Here is a 23,059-nt window from a genome sequence, read left to right on the forward strand (position 1 = left end):
AACTTGCTATGAAGAAAGTGTAGATCTAGTGATTTCTGAATCTCCCTATTGATGAAGTGTGTAATGCAGCGGGAAGCCTCCCTGTAACGCTCACCTGATTCCCGTAGAGGCGCCGGTCTTGACTGGGCGTATACCGTATCTGCAAAGGTGATGTGTAACACACGGCTGGCTCTTTGGGCTGGACCTCTGTGCACTGTATGTCTGACTTGAAGGGTAAGATGTCTGCAGATAGAAAATATGGGATTAAGGAACTGGGTTATTGAATGTCTCTCTCTTCTTCCCTTTCTCTTCTACTGTAGAACCCCAAAGGTTAACGCTCTCACCTTAGGTAAGTGAACGCCGTGCTCTCCATCTGCCTCGGGGCAGGGTGCTGTAACCAGTTTCTTCACTGGATAAGGGGAGCAGGCCTCTTGACTTGAGAGGACTGCTGTCCGTCGTTTACTGCACGAACGGTAAGTTTCGAGTAATTCTAATGTCTTTAAAGTCTTTAGTAATGATGTTTCTTGTTTTGCAGGGTTCCGGCGATGGCGGATGACGAGTGAGTTGAAGATGGAGCCCGTGTGATGAATAGAAGCGCCTGGAAGCACGTAAGTTAGCGCTTGTTGCCTGCTTCACGATGCGCTCTAACTGTCTTTTTATTTTGCAGGTACAAGTTCGGAGCGGCTGCAGGGTGCCGGAATACCCACTGGGTTAGATGTGGAAAGGAGTAATGGCACGTGAGTATTAAAGTTCCCCAATGTCTTTAAACGCACCTTGTTTTGTCTTTCAGATGCGGGATGCAGCGCCGAAGGCGTTGGTGACAGCCGATGGACCAGGTAAGTGAAGAGCTGTCACTGAAGACCGTAATGCTAACCTGTTCTTTCTTGTCTTTATAGGTGTTGCTGAAGACTGGATTCAGGATGGTAAGCCTTTTTCCTTAGGCCCAGGATCAGATGCAGAAGACACGATGAGCGTTCTGCTGCAGAGGATGCAGAATAACGCAAAGCAAGATTCATCCATCGGGTGTGGTTTAAATAGCCTCCTGTAGTGCTTAGGTGTCTCCTTCCACAGCCACGCCTAGGTAAGAAAAGAGTTCCTGCTTTCCAGAAGAGTTCCAGTGTTCTGAATCTAGGGAGTGGCTCCTGCCCCACCCAACAGGAAAAGTAGTTCCAAACAGAAGAGGATCAGAGGCTCAACTGGCAGGCAAGTAAGCAGCATGGTCTGCTGCAGGTAAGTCCACCAAAGCATTATGAGCCCGGCGCTTCCAGCGCTGGGCATATTTATGAGCCTGGTGCCACTGGCGCCAGGACTGGGTCCAAAAGGTCCCAATTGGGACTGGTTGGCACTCGGAACCTGGGTTATGGATCTGCTTCCAAGGGAGTTGGGAAAACCCTGACCTTTTGGAAGCAGAGATCATGACACTCCCTCTGTCTTCACGCATTTGTCAACCGATTTTGGTGGACTCTATAATTGGTGCCACCTTCTTCAGGACTGTCTTCTTAGTGGGTTGCAAGTATTATCTGCTTGTGCAGAGCGGCTGTATTACTGGCACTCTAGTTTAATTTCCAACATTCGCATATATGGAACGATCTCACCTAAGGACTGGTTATGCAGAGGCATTCAGACTGACTGTTAAGATAGGAACAAGTTACTTACCTGTAACTGTTATCCAGCATGGGTCTAGCATGGATTCACATGCTCATGAATATTCCCCGTCAGGCTGGGAATCCTCAGTAAAAGAAAAAAATCAGTTTCGTTTCTGAACTGTCTTTCTCCTAATAACAAATCACTGGTCTCTGGGTCATACTGCCCCCAGCCAATGACTGCCCTCTACCTAAGCCCCTCCTCAGATTTGGTAGCATGTAAAGTGGCAGTAGGACCAAGAGAAGAGCCGCAGAGGGGTCAGAGGGAGGGTTCGCATGTGAATCCATGCCATACCCATCCTGGAGGACAACAGTTACAGGTAAGTAACTTGTTCCTTCTCCAGCATGGGGTCTGGCATGGATTCACATGCTCATGAATACAAGAATACATAGCAGTACACACATGCACAACCACGGGAAGTAGCAAGGCTCAACATTAAGCATCTCTTACCTCCTCACCAGGCTCACCTTCAAGCGAACAGGTTGTGCAGCACTGCCTGGCCGACTCTGGACTCCTCCCTGGAATCCCGGGCGACGCAGTAGAATCTTGTGAAGGTGTGTGTCGACCTCCATGTAGCAGCCCTGCAGATGTCCAGCAGGGGCACGCCAGACTGGAACACCGTGGTAGCAGCGATCAATCTGGTTCAATGGGCTCTCGGACAGCTGGGCAACGGTCAGTTTGCCAACCGGTGACAGTGCATGATGCAGCCGGAGAGCCATCTGGAAATGCAAGCCTTGGAAAGGGCCTTCCTTTGGTTCACAGCGCAAAAGTTCACAAACAGCTGTGTTGTCTTCCTAAAACTCTTTGTGCGGTCCACGTAGAACTTCAGTGCTCTAGCCACATCCAGCGAGTGCAAAGTCCTCTCAGCCGGCGACGAAGGCGACTGGAGGAAAACAGGTAACACCAAGGGCTCATTGAGATGGAAGTCTGACGGCACCTTGGCCATGAAGGAGGGGTGCGTCCTCAGCACTACCCTTGTCTCGTGGAATGTCAGATATGGAGGTTTACAGGAGAGGGACTGGATCTCTCCCACTCGTCGTGCCGAGGTGATGGCCTCATCAAGAAACTCTGTCTTCCACGATAGGAACTTCAGCGGCGCCGAATGCAAAGGCTCCAATGTAGGGCCCATGAGCCTGGTCAGCACCACATTGAGCTCCCACGCCAGGGCCGCAGCCTTCACCGGCGGGAACGAGCAGGAACAGTCCTTTCATGGACTCCTTCACCAGGCGGTGCAACCACAGCGACAATCGCCCCAGAGTTCTGGTGTGGCGAGAGATAGCCGCTAGATGAATTTTGATGGATGCATGCGCCAGCCCCGCCTTGGTCAGCGACAGCAAGTACGGCAGCACTTGAGGGGCTGTAATCCGTAGAGGGTTTATCTTCTGTGCACGGCACCAGACAGAGAACCTCTTCCATTTATGTCCATAGCACTTAAGAGTCGAGGGCGCCCTAGCCTTGGCAAGTACCTCCTTGCAGTCTGCCGGGATATTGTAGTTTCCGAACTCTAGTGCTGCAGGAGTCAGGCCTGCAGGTTCAGATATCCTGGGTTGTGGTGCAGGATCGCACCTCCTTCCCTGGCAAGAAGAACTGCGTCTGCCGGAAGCTTGACTGGAGGGGACGCTGACATGTCCAGAAGGTCCGGGGACCATATCTGCCTCGGCCACGCTGGTGCGACAAGGATCATCCTGCACCGGGACCGTCTGAGTTGACTGATGAGTCGCAGAAGCAACGGCAACGGTGGGAACACAGAGGAACAGGCCGTCCCAGGGGAAGGAGAATGCATCGCCCATATTCCCCGGCTGGGGAAACCTGCTGGCGAACCTCCGGCACTTGGTGTTTGTCTACGTCACGAACAGGTCTATCTGGGGATTGCCCCATCGTCGGAATAGGAGATCCACTTGGTCCTGCCAGAGCTCCCACTCATGACACGATCGCAGCTCCCTGCTGAGCGTTCTTTACTCCGGCCAGGTGGAAGGGTATCAGGAACATCCCCTGGGCGACGGCCCAGTGCCACAGGTCCTGCGCTTCCTTGGATAGAGCTGGGGATCTGGTGCCCCCCTGTTTCCGGATGTAGAACATTGTGGTGGTGTTGTCGGTGAAGACCCATACCACTTTGCCCTTGAGGGACGGGAAGAAGGACCCGAGGGCCCAGAACACGGCCGGAGCTCCAGGATGTTGATGTGTAGAGACCTCTCCTCTGGGAGCCAAAGGCCTCTTGCGTGGAGATCTCCGGTTTGCGCGCCCCATTCCTCCAGGGAGGCGTCCGTCGTCACTGTTTCCTGATGTGCCGAGGCCTGGTAGGCCATGCCCGCCGCGAGATGTGTGCGGGTGCCCCACCGCCGGTATGCCTGCCGGAAAGTCATTTCTATCCGCAGGTACGCGTTGGTATCACAACACCGGTCTGTCAAATCCTAATGTACTAACCTTGAATTTGCTGAAACAAGTGGAATCGGTTGTCTGTAGTGTATTTTACGTGTGGTTTCAAATTTATAGAAGTGAAGTGTTTTATAACAGATGGTTTAAAAATAAATGTACTTATATTTTTTTTACCTGAAACCTTGAGTCAGTGTTTGATTGAGTCACAGTAATTGTGGTCCTTTGTGTAATCTCTGCTACTGCTCATTTACTCTTGAGATAAGTCTGGCTGCTCCGCTACTGGTAGCACTTTAACAGTGTAGTACAGGCCTGTACTAAAAGGTGAATTTGTATTACCACTTGTAGTCTAATTGTTTTTAGTGGTCCCTAAGGGCACGGCACAGGATTCTGCCCAACAATGACTTTTCCAGCGGGATTCAGCATTATGTTTTTCTTCTCGTACCACTCTCAGAAGTGGTGTGAACCATGCGTTGAGGTGTGCAGGGGGTTTAGATTTCCTAAGTTTGATTGGGGCGATTGAGTTCAGTGCTGTGAGCATAACATGATTATATGTTTCTGCTAGAATCGAGGGGTCAGAGCATGAAGCGGCTGCTTTTCTCAGGGAGGGAAGAATCAGTGGGAGAAGTTTGTCACTGGTTATATCCCTTTTGTTTTTCGTGGGCATGGCCAGAGCAATAGATTGATTGGGGCGTTGAATAGCTACTATGTTGAAGTTAACAGTATGATGATCTGACCAAGAGCATGGTGCATTGGTCTGAAGGCTGATGTTGCAACTGGAGTCTAACCAGTCGAGTGTCCGCCCTTTGATGTGAGTAGGTGCAAAAATGTGGTGAGAGAACCCCAGGTCAGTTAAGGTGTTCACAAGATCAGCCGTAATAGGGTCATTCGGATCTTGTAAGCTGGCAAACAGGTACCCAGGCCTGATGGTATGGTTCAGAGAAATGAGGAAAAAGAATGGTGTGCAGCCATTCTGGAAGGGCTTTTGCCTCGTGGCAGCCAATGGCGAATTTTACACAAAAGTGCAAACGTGGGATACTTAAGCAAAATCATGTTTGTAGAATGGCAAAGTGGTTAATGCCAACCCTTGTTCCTGTCCGCTACAGGTACATGTTCTATGGCACCTTTCTCTAGCAGGGTCAAAATCTCCTGCACAATGAGCGGATCTGGAATTTTGACAGTTGTATCCCGGTGGATGGTCCAGAGGCCTGTTTTTTTAAAAGGAAGGCAGTAACATTGGGCCACTGTTTCCAGTGCCCATGCAACTGAAGTAATGCCCCACCATTCGTTCAGCTACTGTGAAAGTCTGCTTCCCACTTGGGTCTTGAGAGACAAAGCCTCAGAGTGGCTTAGAGGCAGCTGCAGTAGCGGCTGAGGTTAAAGTTGCAGCTACTAGGGCTGATTTAGCACCCCTTCCTGATCCACCACGAGGGAATCTTCTCTGGCCCATCTGTCTGGCTTGTCCTCTTCCAATTGAGGAGTAGAAAAGAAAGGACTTACCCCTCCAAGAAAATGAGCATGAATAGGGTTGTTGAGATTGTCCAATGGCGGCGTGAAGGGATTTAGCCTTTGAGGTCTGCAGCTTCTCCAAACTCACCAGCCTTGCTGCCACACAACCTTGAGCCGGCAAAGGGCATGTTGCGTAGTCTTGCCTGCACGGCCGGTGCAAACCCTGACTTCCTCAAAACGCAAATCTGCGTAAGACTGTGCTTACAGCCATGGATCTGATGATGCTGTCAGCAGTATCCAAACCTGACTGGAGAATTTCACTCATTGCCTCCTTCCCATCCTTCATGATCGCTAGGAAGCCGTCTCTTTCTTTGCCTTCCGGGATGTGTTCAGCCGGCATAGCCACACAGTCCCATAGGGTAAACGTAAATCTAGAAAATGTACAAGTCACATTAGCCATACTTCCGGCAGTAAAAACTTTACATGCCCAGGCATCCACCCTTTTGTCGTCCCCGTCAGGGTGGATAGAAGGATAAGCAGACTGTCTGGTTGACGTAGCTGCCTGAACTATTAGGTTTTCAGCAGTGGGATGCTTGGTGAGATATTCCGGGTCACTGCTGGAAGGCCTGTACTTCCTTACAAAATTTGTATTAACTGCAGCCGCAGTTTCCAGAGTCTCCCAATTAGCAGAGACCTTTTCTGTAGAGACATGTGGAATGGAAAAATCGGGTCCTTTTGAGGCCCTCCCGGTCCAAGATGTCGATCATATCATCTTGTTCAAATGGAGTAGGCCTACTCTATCCCATAAATTCAATTATCTTTCCCCATCAACTTTCTGTAGGATGAGTCTGCATACTCAGAGCGGTCAGGCCTGCCAAACTCTAATTCTGGCAAGGTATCCAAACTACTAGCTGACTGGAGATTATCATACAAATCCTTTAGTCTGGACTCTTCAGAAATGCATTCTTCCGGCACATTGCGGGCGCCAAACTGAAGACCAAAAGGTGGTGAACAATCATCTGAAGATTGGTCTTCCTCCTATATGGTTGACATAGACTTGAAATAGTTTCTATAATGTCGAGGTAGTCGTCAAAGGCAGCTTTGAAAATGGCGCTGGTTTAATCCGCATCAACTTTGACAGCTTCAACTCCAAAGGAGTCGGCAAGGACATCGAAACCTTCAACGCTTTGTGCTTTTTTGTCGGAACCACAGTTGGACTCGGTTCTCGACTCGACACTCTCGACTTCTCGTTGGGTACAACAACTTTCTAGATACAACGCTGGCCTTGAGCTCAGCTTCGAAGAAGTAGTCTTCGACTTCCCTTTGTCATCTGTACTCCGAGCGACCAGCTGCAACCTCAGGCATTTGAGTGCAGAGTCCGGTACCAATAACTCTTTTTTGAGATCATTGAGTGGAACAATCACACTTCATCCGGTGGAGACACCCTATGTGGAGTATCCAAATGTGGGGATTTGCCATTCGCTGAGACAATATCCTCGTCATACTTTGTCGTTGTGGCCATGTCCATCCTAGTACCTGTGTCTAGGTCTGCTGGGGAGACGGGACCCGATGTGGTGGTGGAGGTTGGAATGGGGGAGTCAGATGACACTTCCTTTTCTTCGTTGGAGGCTGATCAGGGACCTGGAGAACCACAGGTACCGGCGCCAGAGGCATCTTCAACAGGAATTCTGATACCAAGGTGTGGGCAGAACAGGAAAACTAGGTTCTCCGCCGCAGTCATCCTCATTCACGTCCTTCTGGACCGTGTGCAAGGACAACGGGTCTTCGTTGTCCGTGGACAAGACATCCATGGCTTGGGCGATGGCCTGGGAGGGCTGTTTTGAGGACTTCTCGCCACCCCCTCACCCCCCAAGGATCTTGAACCGGGGCTTGAGCCGGTTTCCCCCCTCGCACCTTGGGGAAGGGACCCCTGAGCTGCTGGGGCTACCTTTGCAGGGTCAACGCCCTTAGCTGCAGCTGTCTCCAACTCAACATCGACAAGTTGTTTGCAGGAGCCAATTGGGCCTGCTTGGGCTGCTCTACCTTCTCCTCTGTCTGCGGCTTCTCAGATTTCTCACAAAGTTTAGCCATGGTAGAGGACTTCCTTTTCGAGGAGGAGCCCGATTGCCAGCTGGCAATGGAGGCAGATGGTAAGGTTGATCGCGCACTATTCCCCGCAGTGGACTCAGACTTGCGGTTCTTGGCCTCATCTTGGGCCCCCACGGATGAGGCGCCCTCAGGGGACTTCGAAGACCACTCAGATCGGCCAGTCCTGGGTGAGGCATGACCATGCTTGTCACAGTGGCCAGAGGCCTTGGCGTTGAGCCACGTCGGCAGTCTACTGTGCCTGTCCCTTATCTTCTTGGAGAACCCGAGGCAAATTTTGCACTCCACCTCCTTGTGGTCCGGGTGCAGGCAGTAGAGGCATTGCAGGGGTTTGCCCTCCACAAACATGTTCTGTAGCCTGCATTTGGTGCAGGGCTTGAAGATGGACCTTCCGTCCTTCTCACCAATCATGGTCAGAGGGCGCGAAGTAGGCCCGTTGGCCTTCTAGAATCTTCGCCCTTTAGGGGCGCTGAATTTCACCAACACGGGTCCCCGATTTCAGCAGATGGAGAAGAGAGTACACAGGCTCCTTAGAAGTCTTACTTACCTGTAACTGTATTCCTCCAGCATTGGTATCTTTCATAAATTCAGATGCTTGAATATTCCCAGTCGTCAGACCGGGAATCCTCGGTGATAAAAATGAATGATTCCATTTTTTTTAATATACATCCCTTCTCCCCTAGAGAATGCATGTAGATACTCCATTGTGGTTTATGAGCCACTCCATTGTGTAGTCCCTCCATCTCACTTTGGTCCTTTATGGCCCCAACCAATGAGGTGGCAGGGCTTGAGCTCCGCTCCAGGCAGCCATCTTCAGAATTTGAACCGTAGGAACTACAGAATAATGGGTGCATAGCATAGGAGCAGCCTCTCAGGGGAGGCGGGTGGGCGCATGTGAATCTATGAAAGATACCAATGCTGGAGAAATACAGTTACAGGTAAGTAACTAAGGTGGCGGAGCACTGCCTGTCCAACTGCAGATTCTTTGTTGGCATCTTCTGCTAGGCAGTAGTGTTGAGCGAACGTGTGCAGAGTGCTCCAGGTAGTGGCTCTGCAGATGTCCTTCAAGGGAACCCCTGCGCGAAACGCTACTGATGCTGCTCTTCCTCTGGTGGAGTGTGCTGAAGGCGGTTTAGGGAGGGGGTGGTCGCCCTTTAATTGATGACAATGGGTAATGCATAACGAGACCCATCTTGCCAGACTTTGTTTGGAGATATGTTGTCCTTTCGTGCAGCCCGCGAAGGCAATGAACAGTCTCTGTTAGATACACAGAACTCCTTAGTTCTCTGCAAGTAGAATTTCAAAACCCTAGTCACATCTAGGGAATGCAAAGCCCTTTCCGCCTGCGATGTATGGTTCCAGAAGAAAGATGGTAAACCAGTGCGCTCTGAGAGTGCCCTTTCCGATAAGACCTTGGGCAGAAATTTTGGGTCTGTCCTCAAAATGACACGGTCTTGCTGAAACAAAGTAAAAGGAGGTTTTGAGGACAAGGCTTGTAATTCACTGATCCTCCTGGCTCAAGTCATGGCTATCAGAAAAGCCATTTTCCAAGATAAGAATTGTATTTCACATCTGTGAATGGGTTCGAAAGTGGGTTCCATGAGAGCCGTTAGCATGGTATTCAGGCTCCAGGAAGGAACGGAAGAGGGCGTAGGAGGAGTACGCATCAACACTTTCAAGAAGATCTTGATGGCCGGAAGAGAGAGTAATGACTGCTTCTGGAGTCGTGTATGCTGATATGGCCGACAGGTGAACTTTGATGGAGGATAGGGAGAGACCTGCCTTAGCCAAATGTAATAAGTAAGGTAGTATTTGTCCTACCAAAGCTGTAAGCGGGTTAAATCGTCAATGTTTCACACCACTTAGCGAAGCAGGTCCATTTCCACAAGTAGGTGATCCTTGTTGAGGGGGCTCTCAAGGCCCCGATTATGTCCCAGCAGTCCGCCAGAATGTTAAAGTTCATGCATTTTCGCTGTTCAGGAACCAGGCTTTGAGGGAGAGGCTTGCTGGGTCGTGGTGGAGGACTTTGTGGTTCTGCTGAGTCAAGAGGTATTGATGAGCATGGAGGTGAATTGGAGGTCACCAAGATGGATGCTGCAGTCTGGTGCCAGATCTGTCGCGCCCAGTCCGGCACTATTAGGATCATGGAGCAATCCTGTTCCTTCATTCTGCGCAGAACTCTGGCTATGAGTGGAATGAGGGGAAAGGCATACAGGAACTTCCCTGTCCAGTCCACCGAGAATGCAGCTCCTGCCGATTGATGTTCCGGGTACCTGAGGCGAATGCTTGACATTTCCTGTTGACCCTGGTGGCAAAAAGATTGATCTGTGGCTGGCCTCATACATAGAATTAATAGTGATTGGGGGTAGGGGTGGCCTTGGGAACATGATTTTGCATCCTTTGCAAGTAATTTCAGCCTGAAAGAGAACGCTCTTGTCTTGCTAAAATAGCAACTCTGCCGTCTTAATTGTTCTCTCTGTTTTCACCCAAAAATGTGTAGCCCTCTGGGGTGGCTAGATCAACATTCCGCCCACTGGAGCTTTTTAGCCATGTTTCAGTAATACACATGAGGTCAACATGGTATTCTTGAATATATTTGCAAATATTAACATGTTTCTTCAAGGAATGAGTATTAAGTAATGAAATATTTAGGGGTTGACCTTCTACTCCCATCATATTTAGTAATTTCTGCGGGTAAGTAGTCTATTGGTGCACTATAGCCGTAATTATCCGGTTACGCAATATAAGTAATATTAACTTGGGATATACTAGAGCTTGGACTCAAGCTATATCTTGTCTGAGCATCTAAGGTAGGAATTATTCCCACAATAATTTCCTCATCTTTGCTTGTTTTTTTCTCAACAACCCATCATAAAGGATCCGATCGAAGCAAATACTTACATGTGAGAAACATTATGTTGGACTGACTTTTGGGCACAAGGCCCCACTCATGTTAGGGTTTGGATAATGTTCTTGTAATTGGTTCACATAATTTACTGCATCTGCATTGTTCGGTTGAGTTATTTGATGAAGTATAATGCGCAAGCATACTGGCGATTGTATTTATTTGTATTATAGTGTTGTGTGATAGTCCTACCTGCTGGGTTTATTTTTCAATGTGTTCTAAAGGCCTAAAATAAGTAACAATTTTTTATAACCGACTGTCTAAATTGAATTATTGTGTACTATTCTGTGTAGATTCATTGAGGGCCCTGACTGCACTAAGACTAAGCTTATTTCTATTTCTCTGGGTTTATAGCACACCAAAGCCCTCGGGCATCCAGGCGCTACATAGAGACAAACATGACAAAGACAAAATTACAAAACCAATGATCTGGATTCTATATAAGCAAACAGCCTAGTCTTCAGGAGTTTCATGAAGTAGAGTTCTTTTCCCCTTTCCTTCATGACTCAGGGAGCTACTTCCAAGCCTGTGCCACCCCGGACAGGAAAGGAATGACCGGTCCCCCAAAATCTTTTGAACCGATTAACCTTTCGCCTATTGATATCGAGGAGCAATTTCAAAAAGGCATTGTGTCCCAGCGTCAACATCTTAAAGAGAATTCTGGCTGCCACGGGGAGCCAGTGACGTTCTCTACGGGCCGTAGTTGCAGAGTCTCTGCGTGCAATATTGCAGGTTATGCATACTGCTTCATTTTGAAGTTTGCTGGTACCGTTGTTGCCGGAGTTTTAAAAGAAACAACCTATATATTTGCGATTGGAAATAATTATTTACAGGACCCCAATGTGAGCAAGGTGCGCGGGCAGGGGATCGAGCACTCCAGTGGAAACTTAGCCTGAGGCACTGCCTCCAAGGACAGGGTGAAGGCTGGGCACATGCGTATTAGCTTAGTGTGAAATGTGGGCACATACTTGCAGATTATGCTCGTGTTCCCAGCCCGACTAGCCAGCTCTCTCCCTGCCAATATAAAACGCAACCATAATCTTAGAGTTAAGTGAGCTCTGAAAGTGATCCTCAGTGTAAGGTATTGCAGTCAATCTGTTTATGTATAGACTGAATAGAACTACTGATCACTACTTTGAGGAAAGAAAGTAAGCAACTAAGCAGAATGGATGGTGTAACTGGCAGAAAAGTTGGCAAACCCGCGGGAATATTGTAGTTTTGCGGCCATCTCACTTTCAGGGGAGCTGATATAAAGCAACCGGGTAATGAGACAGACTGTCAAGGAGTTTGGGACCAGCTCATGGGTTGAGCACCAGTTGTACAGCATGTCACAGGACAAGGTTCGCCATCAAAAGCATTTGGCCGAGTGATCATCTACATTTTCAAAAGTGTTTACTCGTCAATATGATGCACTCCTGTGACAAAATGAAATTTAGTTTACACCTTGAGATTTAGATATGCCAACTTAAACTTTACTTAAAAATATGGAGATAATCCAATGTTTTACAGTAGCAATACTCTAATTATGCATTATGCAACAACTTATATTTTTAGGAAGGGAATTGCAGCACTATCTTAAAAAAAATAAAAACATACTGGTATTTGCCAGACAGGATATAGTTAGCTTAATAAAAGTATCATCCTAATTACTTCTGGTTTGCAGTTATTTTAGTGAAGAAATTACGATCCATGGAGCTCCAAGAAGTGCATGCTTTATTAATGCTTTATCCTTTGACACAGTTCAGAAATAGTACTAGTCTGCATAAACTGAAGTACAACATCACAACCTCCACACAGCTTAATGAGAAGGCCAGATAACTAAATGTAGACCAACATCTTATCAACAGAGCGATAGGTTTCACAACAAAAATAAGACATACCACTGGTATTGGCAGCTTGAACAACCTCCATGTAGGAAGATGGGTCATCTGCTTTGATGTAGGAGTCGATGGCCTCCTTCACCATCCCCTTCTGCAGCTGTGCTTTGGCCAGCTGGCTCCAGACTGCAGGTTCATTGCACCGTTCTGCAAACTCATAGGCGCGATCTAGGTTTCCTATGTGTTCAATTAAAACCTGAAAGTACATAGTTAAGTGATTAATGACCTTAGAGTCATATTTCTAGAAATTAAAATGGTGCTGTCATGTAGTAAACATGTTTTTTGTAGCGCTTGTTACCTAATGAGCAATATAGTGTTTCTCTTCCTAAACTAAAAAAAAGAAACCCCACATTTAAGCAAGCACAGGAAATCCATCATTGCGTATTAATTTGGAGGACTCCGTCATCTGTATTCAATATGAAAGAAAACATGTAGTGCACAAAAGCAGCAAACTAAAATGTACCAGTGCTCGATTTTCAATCATTTTGATCATGGGAAATGAAGAAAAAATAAACCTACATGCTGATTCCTGCAGTCAGTGTCCTTTCTCTTGCTCATTCACAATTTGTGGGCAAAGCCTAAATTGCTAGATTTTTGTTTCCCATCTCAGAGTTTTTCCAAACCAGTTTGAAAGGAGCGAGTATAAAATGACAAATATGGGAAGTTACATTTATGATACTGGATTTTTGTGCCCTGCAAGCCCCATTGCAAACTGCTTAGGATAACCTCACCACTGTCAATTCATGCTAATCCTGGTGCAGAATGTCTGAACAAGTTTAGAAGAGGGGACTCGAGTTAGTAAAACACTTGAAAATAAATTAGGTTTTGGGACTCTGCAAAACCATGTCAATCAGTTGTAGACTGGCTCATACCTGTACAGCTGATGTGTTGACGTCAAATTTCCTGAAGATGGCAAAAGCCTCCTCGAAAAGCTCATTACTGATAGCGATGTTGGCAATGTCCGGAGCATCGTAATTATCCAGACGATTGATGTACTCCATGACACGAGTCCGGTCAGCCTTAATGGCCGTAAGAATCAGGAGGTTCTGCAAATTCCTGCATAAGAAAAAGGAATGATTACATTAAACGTGTTCCCTGCATTTCAAAACCTGCTGCTGCACTAAAACAGCTCAAAACATAAATGTATAATCTCCAATTAATCTGCACCTGGTCCGGTGTCTTATTGAGGATGAGAAGGTAGAGTTCTGAACCCACAATCAACTATTAAACAGATACACTATGAGAGTGGGAAAAAGTCAACCCAGCTTGCTAATGTGAACTTTGCAGCATTGTCTGTCTTATGTTCAAGAGTTTGGGATAGCTCCCTGTGTCGAGGAGGGCAGATTGCTGTCTCTGTACACCAAAGGCTCACCAAAATGATTTGCTCACTCTTTTTATTTGCACATCTCTGAGGTATTACTCATGAAATATTTTCAAAATTTTTTATAAACCTGCGTAAAATGGAAACACCAAGGACTAGAAAGTAATTGAAGATTATTGAAATAACAAGGATTCAGTGTGGTGAAAATGGCACAAAAGCACTTGTTATATCATACCTATGTTCACTGAAAACAGAGTTGTCCAGGACTATTTTCTCCAACAGTTCTATGAGCTCATTGGGAAGATCGGCAGTCATGAAGGCTTTCACTGTAACAGACACTTCTTCTGGGTCCTGGGTTTCAGAGAGGGCTGTTTGTACAACCTTTAGAAAAAGAAAACAAAAACAAAGGGTTTGAGGGATTGTCTGGTGTTTTTTTAGAGGTAGTTTGTTTTTGAAACAATAGGAAACCTACTGTTGAAATTGAATCATGGACTAATACATAGAGGACTGATGATGGTGCAATCATTCAGTTAAGGGGATGAGGCTATGGAAGGTTATCTAGGTAGGCAAGGTTAACATCAGGGACGTCATTTCACCAAAAGGCTAGGGTTTAGCAGAAGTGACATCACACAACCCTTGGCCTCTGATGACAACACAGGAAGTGATGCCATTTGACCCTACCCCGAAGTGGTAGCACATAGCATTGTTCCTAAGTAGACTATGAAAAATATGGTAACGATATGACTAATGTAATATACAGTTGAGACAAGAAATAAGTTACTCACCGTAGTGACTAACGTACTCCTAGTTCATAGTCCCCTTTCCTCCATACTGCATGGGCGTCCCTCGATAGGAATGGGAGACTGAACCTTTCACCAGAAATATCATCTTCCCCTTTAAATTTAGATGCGCCTGGGAGCATGTGCTCCCTGACTGCGCCCACCGGCGCCACTCAGTCCCCTTTGAGGTGCCAACAATCTTAAGATTGCCTAATGGCACATGTTACATTAAGGGGTAGGATGGGACGTATGGAGGAAAGGGGTCCATGCACTAGGAGTATGATAGTCACTACGGTAAGTAACTTATAATTACTCCCAACTCCGTTCCCCTTTCCTCCATACTGTATGGCGAGTACAAATGAATGTAGCCCGAGGATGGAGAGGTAATCTCTTAAGAAAACAAGTTCCTTACCACTGCCTGACCAAATGCTGCGTCCGACTTGGAGTCGGCATCCAAGCAGTAGTGCTTGCAGAAGGCCGAGGGCGTAACCCATGTAGCCGCCTTGCTAATAACCTGCCACGGGACGTACCCATGGAAAGCAACCGCTGTGGCTTTTGCTCTGATTGCACGGGCATGCATATTTGCTTGAAGAGGTTTGTGCTGCCCCTCATACGCCTCCTTGATGGCCGTAAACATCCACCTGGCTATGGAAGCCTTGGAGGCCTGACAGCCCAGCTTCGACCCACCGAAGGTGACGAAGAAAGAGTCTGATTTGCAGAAGCTCTTGGTCTTGTCAAGGTAGTATCTCAGCGCACGTCTTACGTCCAGATAGTGCAATACCCGCTGAGCGTCATCCTTCGAGTCCACGAAGAACGTTGGAAGCACCATCTCCTCATTTAGGTGTTAAAAGGAGACCACCTTAGTTAAGAATGCAGGGTGATTTTTAAGTATAAGGCTCTGAAGCTATCAGCGCCTGGATTTCACTGATCCGGCGCGTTGAGGTAATGTCCACCTGCAGGGTTGTCTTAATGGTGACTAGCCTGATGTCCGCGGACACCATGGGTTCAAATGGTTTATGCGCCAGGGCGCCCAAGACCAAGTTGAGGTCCCACACAGGGTGTGGCTTCTTGATGGGTGGATAAAGCCCGGTCAGCCCATCAAGTGTCTTTCAACCACCGGGTTAGAAGAACAAGTTACTTGCCAACTGGTAACGTTCTTTAGACTGAATGTTCCTCCAACGTATTCCTCATCTTAGATGTATTTGCCCAGCTTTAGCTACTTTGGAAATGTTTCTCGGCAGAGGGCACCGTGCGCCGAGTCGAAGTCCCTCGAAGGCCTCCGTCGAGGGTGACGTCATCGGGTATACAAGTAGCACGCGCGGCGCCCGTTGGCCTCAGTTCTGTTTTTTCCCCCTTTTGCTTTGCTGTATCGATAGTGTAGGTAGCCAGGTGTCATCCTTGCAAAAGTTGAAGTGGTAATAACACCGGAAAATCTACAGAGGGGTAAGGATGGGAGGGCGATGGGGAATACGTTGGAGGAACATCCAGTCGAAAGAATGTTACCAGTTGGTAAGTAACTTGTTCTTCGAATGGATTGTGTCCTCCAGTGTATTCTTCATCTTAGATAGACTCCTAAAGCAGTGTAAAAAGCTCTCTGGAGGAGCAAAGGTTCAAAAGGGGCACACATTAAAAACTTTAGAACCAGATTAAAGGTCCAAAACTGGGACTTGGAAAGAAGGAGGGAACACATTGGTGAGACCCTTTAAGAATTGTATTATCAAAGGAATTTTAAAGTAGGAACATTCTTCGTAAGAGTGCTTGAAGATGCAAAGCACTGCAAGATCACATTTAATGGTCCCAACATTGAGACCTCTATGCGCCAGGGACAAGAGGAAAGTGAACACTTCTGGGATAGAACACAGAAAAGGATCAACATTCTTTTTCCTGCACCAGTTGCAAAACTTCTTCCAGCGGCAACGGTACAGAGATTTTGTTGCTGGCCTTCTTGCCAAAAGCAACACCTTATGACGTCATTTGGAAGGTCCCAATCCTTCCATCTCAGCCTTTCAGATACCAAGCATGAAGGTTGAGAGTCCTAACCTCTGGATGGAGAACCTGGCCCTCCATTTGTGAGAGAAGGTCCTCTCTCTGAGCTAGATGTAACAGAGGACAGATGGGCATGTCTGGAAGGTCCGGTACCACGTTCTCCTGCCCCAATCCGGGGCAATTAGGATCATGTGGATCCAAACTGTCTCATCTCCTGACGACTTGAGGAATAGCAGGAATCTGAGTTAACGCATATAGAGTGGGAAGTTCCACCCCACCACGAACGCGTCCCCTAGAGCGCCTCTTGGGGGATATTCCCTTGAGCAATACCTTTTGCGCTTCCGGTTGATTCCAGTCGCAAACCAGTCTACTTGAGGGGTTCCCCAAAGGGTGAAGATCTCCTGAAGGACTTCCTGAGCCAGTTCCCACTCGTGGGACATCATACTCTGCCTGCTCAGAGCGTCCGCAGTCATTCTCCTCCCCGGCTAGATGAAATGTCATTAAGGAGATTCCTTCTTGAATTGCCAAATAACAGAGCCGCATTGCCTATCTGCACAGAGGTAGTGACCCTACACCACCTCTTTTGTTTAGGTAATGCATGGCCACTGTGTTGTCCGTCATTAGGACATTTCTTCCCCTGACAGATGGCAGAAAAGCCTTGAGCGCCAGTCCGATTGCTCTCAGCTCTAAAAGGTTGATGTGTAGTTTGGACTCCGATGGAGACCAACGACCGCTGATTGTCAGATCGTTGGCATGAGCTCCCCACCCCATGAGTGAGGCGTCCGTCACTACTGTAATCTCCGGCCATGGTTGCCAAAAATGTTCTCCTTTTAGGATGTTCTCTGTGCAAGTCCACCACAGAAGATCCTGCCGAACCTTGTTCAGAATCTGAAAGAGATCCGTCATTTGTCCCGAGAACTGGGACCATTAAGTCTTTAGAGCCCATTGAAGGGATCTCATCCTCAGGCGTGCTTCTGGCACTAGGAAAATGCAGGATGCTATGAGGCCAAGAAACCTCAAGAATCCGTAGACCTGGAGATTTTGGGCATTTTGAAATTTGGAAACCATCTGAAGATTGGCTTGAGCCCTCGACTTGGGAGGTGAGCTCTTTCCCAAGGATGTGTCTAATACAGCCCCATGTACTGGAGCTGTTGGGAAGGTGTCATTTGTGACTTCTTGAAATTGAGGGAGAAGCCCAGTCTGTGGATGAAGTGGCAGGTGACTTTCAGATGATCCAGGCCTTGTTCGGCAAAACGCGCCCTGATCAACCAATTAATTGCCCAGGTAGGGGTAGACGTGAATCCCCCCCCCTCTCCTGAGGTGCACTGCCACCACTACCATCAACTTGTTAAAGACCCTCGGGGAGTGGTCAACCCGAACGGTAGGACTCGAAACTTTCGAGGAAGGCGCGGACCGAGGCTTAGCCTTTTCAAAAACCTCCATCATTTAAATTCTAAATGGGCATTTCATTCTCTTGGGGGATTTATCCGAAGAGGAGGTGGAAGGGGGCCGTTGGCGTCTTTTTTTTTTTAGACTTTTCGTCAAAGCCAAAGAGTGGTGTGAACCACTTCGGGACCTAGACCTATGCTTTTTCCTTTCGCGTCGAGGAGATTTCCCCTCATGTGACCTCGACCCGACACTTGAGGCTTTATGGTCAGGGTTTCGACCTAGCTGTAGTTTTCCCTTCCACTCTCGCAAGACCCTGCCCTTCACCGAGGCACCACAGACATTCTCGGTGCGGATCCGTGATCAACATTTTGGACCCGCAGGATTTACATTTCTTGAACCCCGAACGCGGGGTAGTATGGGTCGACGATGAGGACATCTCAGATATCTACTTCACAATAACTGCATCACAGAACTATTAAGGCGTGCCGAGTCTCCAAAGCAACACGTACTGCGGAAAAACGGAACTGAGGCCAATGGGCGCCGCGCGTACTACTTGTATACACAATGACATCACCATCGACGGAGGCCTTCGAGGGACTTCGACTCGACGACATCGACGCACGGCACCCTCTGCCGAAAGTTTTTTATGAAGCAGCTAAAGCTGGGCGAATACATCTAAGATGAAGAATACGTTGGAGGACACAATCCATTCGAAGATGAAAATGCCTCCTCTGAGTTCCTGTAGGATCCAATAGCCACCAGATAGGTGCAAGGTGTGCAGAGAAGGATAGCACGTCATCCAACGTGCAGGCAAACTGACCGACCTCCCTTGATTCTGCCCAGTGACATCCTAATCCAATTGCTTTTGTACTGGCTCCTGGTAGCATCGCTCCTAGCCCCCTGTATATGCTTAGGTTAGCTTGCGACAGCCGCAGATGCCTCAGTGTGATGTGTTCAGGAACCACGCTGCGAGGGATAACTACCCCTCCACCCCCCTGCTGAGAGAGCAGGTGTGCTGGGCTCAGCGGAAGGTGCACCAGGGCCTGATCCGACAGGCTGAGTAGCTCTCAGAACCATGGTCTTGCTGGCCACTACAGAGCTATCAGGATACTACATAGGTGCTGGGCCTCCTGGATCTTGGGGATTACCCTGTGGAAAAGGGGGTTCTGAGGGAAGGCATACACGTTTATGCCGTCCCACTGAATCTGCATATTGTCGCCCAGGGAGCCCCTGCCCTGTCCCTGCCAGGACACGAACTGGGGGCACGTCCTGTTGTACCAGGTTGCTAAAAGGTCCACCTGAGGATGAACCCACCTATCGAAGATCCCCTGAAGTACCTTTTTCGTTCAACTGCCATTCGTAGTTGTCCACACCCAGCCTGCTGAGCCTGCCCGCCTCCAGGTTGGAGTCCACTGGGAGGTGTATTGCTGCCAGTTGCATGTCGTTTACCAGAGCCCACTCCCAAATATCAACTGCTAGAGTGCAGAGGGGAGGGGACCTGGTGCCACCCTGTTTGCTGATGTAATACATGCTGGTGGAGCTGTCGGTCTGAATAAGGATTGCCTTGCCGCTGATCATCGGGAGGAAAGCTTTGAGGGCGAGCCAGATGGCCATCAACTCAACCCAGTTGATGTGAGCTGCCTGCTAGTAACGGGACCACACCAGATTGGATTATGTGGCAGCCCAAGGTAGCTCCCCATCCTTCTAGGGAAGAGTCCGTGGTGATGGTGACCTGATGCACTGGTTGAGGGAAGGGCCCGCCTATACCCAGGTTGGTGTCCATTCGCCACCAGACTAGGTCCTAGTGGAGGCGATGTGGGATGCTGACCATCTCCGCCTGGGAACCCTTCTCCTGGCTCTAGAAGGCTGCGTAGTGCAACTGCATGCGCCTCATCCTGAGCCTCGTTATGGGGCACTTGCGAGGAGACATGCTGCCATGATGCCCAGGAGGTGGTGGTACCACCACGCCGAGGTCACTGCTCAGAGAAAATGCCCCATGGCCCTCTTGATGGCTGTGATCTTATACTCTGCGGGGAAAATCCTCTCAGAGCTTGTATTCCATATGAAGACCAGCAGAACAGTTAGACTCCTCATTGGCTCCAACTGTGATTTCTTGAGATTGATCGAATGTCCCCCAGCTTGTGTAGTGTATTCATGAGGGCGGACTGACTCTGGAGACCTTGCCCTGACGAGCCAGTCTAGGTGTTGGTAGATGTGGTGACCCTAAGCAGGGCTGCCACCACGTTCAGTCTTGTTAAGACCTTGGGGGCTGAATTGAGGCCAAAGGGTAGAACCTTGTATTGGAAATGAAGTCCCATGATCCTGAACCTCAAAGGATTGATGGGACTGCCAGATCGGGACGTGTAGGTAGGCATCCTTCAAATCCAGGGAGCACATCCAGTCTCCCGCACAAAAAGTCTCTGCTATAAGTGCTGGGGTAACCATCTTGAACTTTTGGAGCGGAAGGGAAAGGTTCAAGGTGGAAAGGTCCAACAACTCTTAGACCAGCCTGGTTCTTCTTGTGTATGGGGAAAATCTGTGAATAGAAGCCCAGACCCTGCTTTGAGGCTGGGATTTCCCACACTGCCCGACTCTACGAGCGAGCAAATTTCTGCCAACAGAGTTGCTGTACCAATCTGTGGGAGCGGAGGAGAGAGGGTAAGGAGGGATAGGTAGCCAGAAGCCCGTGGATACTACTGAGAGGATCTATGGGTCCGTGAGCCTCGTCTGCCAGTGATGAGTGAAGGGCAAGGTCGCCCCACCCCTCCACCAGAGACTTGTGTGGATCTGGATGGTTGCATCATGCTTTGTTGCCCTCCCAGGTCTGGGCTGAGGAGGGAGACTGGGAAAAGCCCTTGTGAGCCGCCTTGTGCCAGAGCTGGCTTGGGGATCTGTCCGGTTGTCTGGACTGTATCTCCTGGAAGCCCCTGAACCCTCCAAAAGACCCAAAAGACCGACCCTTGTCTGAGCGCTGGTGTGCCTGGCTATATGCCTTGGGGGTGGACTTAGTGAGGATTGATGAGGACTTGACGGTCTGCAAACTATTCTTGTAGAGTTCCTCGTCCGTGGTACAATGGAACAGAACACCCCCCTCCGTTTCCCCCCCCCTCCCCAACACCCTCCCTGAAAGGAAGGTCCAGTATACGCTCCTGGATATCAGGGTGGCCTGTAGCCAGGCCGTCCTCATGTTGATAGCAATACATTGGGCACACCGGGAGGTGTCAATGTGAGCCACAGTGGACGCCATTATGTCCTGCACTACTGTTTTAAGCCAGCCCAGCCTTGAAGCGTGCCTATCTCTGCACAGCGAGCTCGGGAAGGAAATCAGCAATCTCTCGCCAGAGCCTCTGGTTGACTGTAGCCAGCATGGCATCAGCATTGGACTGGCGCAGAAGGAGAGAAGCGTTGGAATAGATTCTTTCCATATGCTTCAAGGATCTTCTCCTCCTTACCCAGGAGTGCAGAGGCTGATGTAGCAGAGGACGATTGGCTTGGAGTAGAGTAAAGCTGCAGCAATCACATGAGTGTGGCTGGGGGTGCACTGACAGTGAGAGGGGGGTCCCCCTCCATTTGCCTAAACTTGGCGCTGAGGTACCCATTTGTAGGCTGTGTAGAGTGTGGTTTGAGCCATCCTTTTTGGGCAAGCGCCACCACATCCTTCTGCATTTGGATTCCCGTTCTAGCTGTGGGGCCTAGAGTGAGAACTTCTGCCAATACCCCCGGCCCAGCTTGTTCCACCAGTGGCTGTGGGATCCCCACATACTCAGCCAGGCCCGCCAGACGTTCGCGAAAGGCTTTAGCTGATGGAGTGTCTAAATAGTCATTTTCATCTGTGTCCACCATTGTGTCTTGCTGGTCCGTTGCAGCCAGAGGAGTGCTGGGCACAGGAAGCTGTGGCGTACTGATTATCAGTACCAGAGGCTGCTGCAGCAGTGTAGACAGGCCTGCTGTGACTGGTACAGGCTTGGGAGCCGGTGTAGTAGGGACAGGCGCAGGCCCATGGGGCTGCGCTGGACCCAGAGGAGCTGGATGCAAAGGCTGCGTGGGTGCAAGCGACGGTACCGGAGGGAGCATGTCCCTGATAACATGCCTAAGGATGGAACCAATCTGTGGGGACCTCATGAGAGTAAGGAATTTCTCAAAGAACCTGTCTTCACAGGCCGGAGGAGTGTTTGATGGAATTGGTATAGGCGCAGGGTCCAAGGGTTGCAATTTAGGGGTGCCCGGTCTTGCTGTATGGAATGAGGTTATCTGCCATGCAAAGTCAATGGGTATGCTGTGGGCCAAGTGACAGGCGTTGACCAGTCCCACCTGCAAACTCGCTCCCCTACCTGGTCCCCAAAAGGGAAACGGTGTCAGGTGAGCCGCCATTTTGTCTGGCCCGGCTGCCATTTTGCTTTACTGCATGCCACGTGCCTGTGTCGTGGTACTTGCTGCGCTAGGCCCAGCTTCCTCCAGTACGCGGAGCGGTGGAGGTTGAGGCCTACCCTGCACCTCAGGTCGGGACCTGGTAGGCGGAGTGCCCTCGGCTGTGGCGCCAGTAGTGCTGCATACAGGCGCCCTCTCAGACATCAATCCAGTGTTAGGGCGTAGCCCCTCAGGTTGAGACCCGGTAATAGAACCTTGCAGTCCCTCCACTGAGTCACCGGTAGGATCTGGAGACCTCCTCGGCCTGGTGGCCAGTAGCTGGAGCAGCATCAGTGCCTGTGCTTGTCGTAGGACCCGTTGGGTCCCTCCCGCTAGTGCGCTTCCTAAGAAAGGAGTGGCCTCTGCGGGGGGGCAGAGGAGAACAGTGCACCTACCTTAGGCCTAGTCTTCTGCTTCACAAACGCTTTTAGGTCTTCTGGAGGAGACCTTCCAAAGAGCTCCCTCCACCTGCTTAGTCTGTTCTCGATGGCACGCAGTGTCAAGAGCGTTGCGTGCGGTACAGCCGTCGCAGCCGTGGTTGGGGCCAAGGCAGCGGAGGCAGAGTGCGTGGAGGTTGGACGTTGGGCAGGGACCCATGCAGGCTGGACACCTGCTGAAGCCCAACGTTGTCAACATGCGCCAGGGAGGACGTGGCGCCAGAGGACAAAGTAGTACCTGACAATTGAAAGAGAAAAAGAAGACAAAAGTACTTCTCCGGGGAAGAGTGCATGGCATTACTATGCCAGAGGCCTAACCCAAGAGCGCTGGTGAAAGCAGTCTGTTCACGTCGATGCGGAAAAGAGGACTGGGGAGTGGCGCTGGTGGGCGGAGTCAGGGGAGCACA

The 23,059-nt window shown here is 49.3% G+C and overlaps 1 protein-coding gene across 2 annotated transcripts in view; it reads right to left on the reverse strand.

Moving 5' to 3' along the window:
* The window catches only part of CLTC (clathrin heavy chain), a 1,506,669-nt gene that overhangs the window by 529,487 nt on the left and 954,123 nt on the right, over window positions 1-23,059 (reverse strand). For both annotated transcript variants that reach the window (XM_069615119.1, XM_069615118.1), the window contains exons 19-21: window positions 13,890-14,035; window positions 13,206-13,389; window positions 12,337-12,529 (exon numbers count right to left, since the gene is read on the reverse strand). In XM_069615119.1, the coding sequence (XP_069471220.1) occupies window positions 12,337-12,529; window positions 13,206-13,389; window positions 13,890-14,035 (523 nt within the window). The remainder of the gene's footprint in view (window positions 1-12,336; window positions 12,530-13,205; window positions 13,390-13,889; window positions 14,036-23,059) is intronic.

The sequence above is a fragment of the Ambystoma mexicanum genome, chromosome 9 (genome assembly GCF_040938575.1).
Source record: "Ambystoma mexicanum isolate Mex_15411 chromosome 9, UKY_AmexF1_1, whole genome shotgun sequence".
NCBI classification, from domain to species: Eukaryota; Metazoa; Chordata; class Amphibia; order Caudata; family Ambystomatidae; genus Ambystoma; species Ambystoma mexicanum.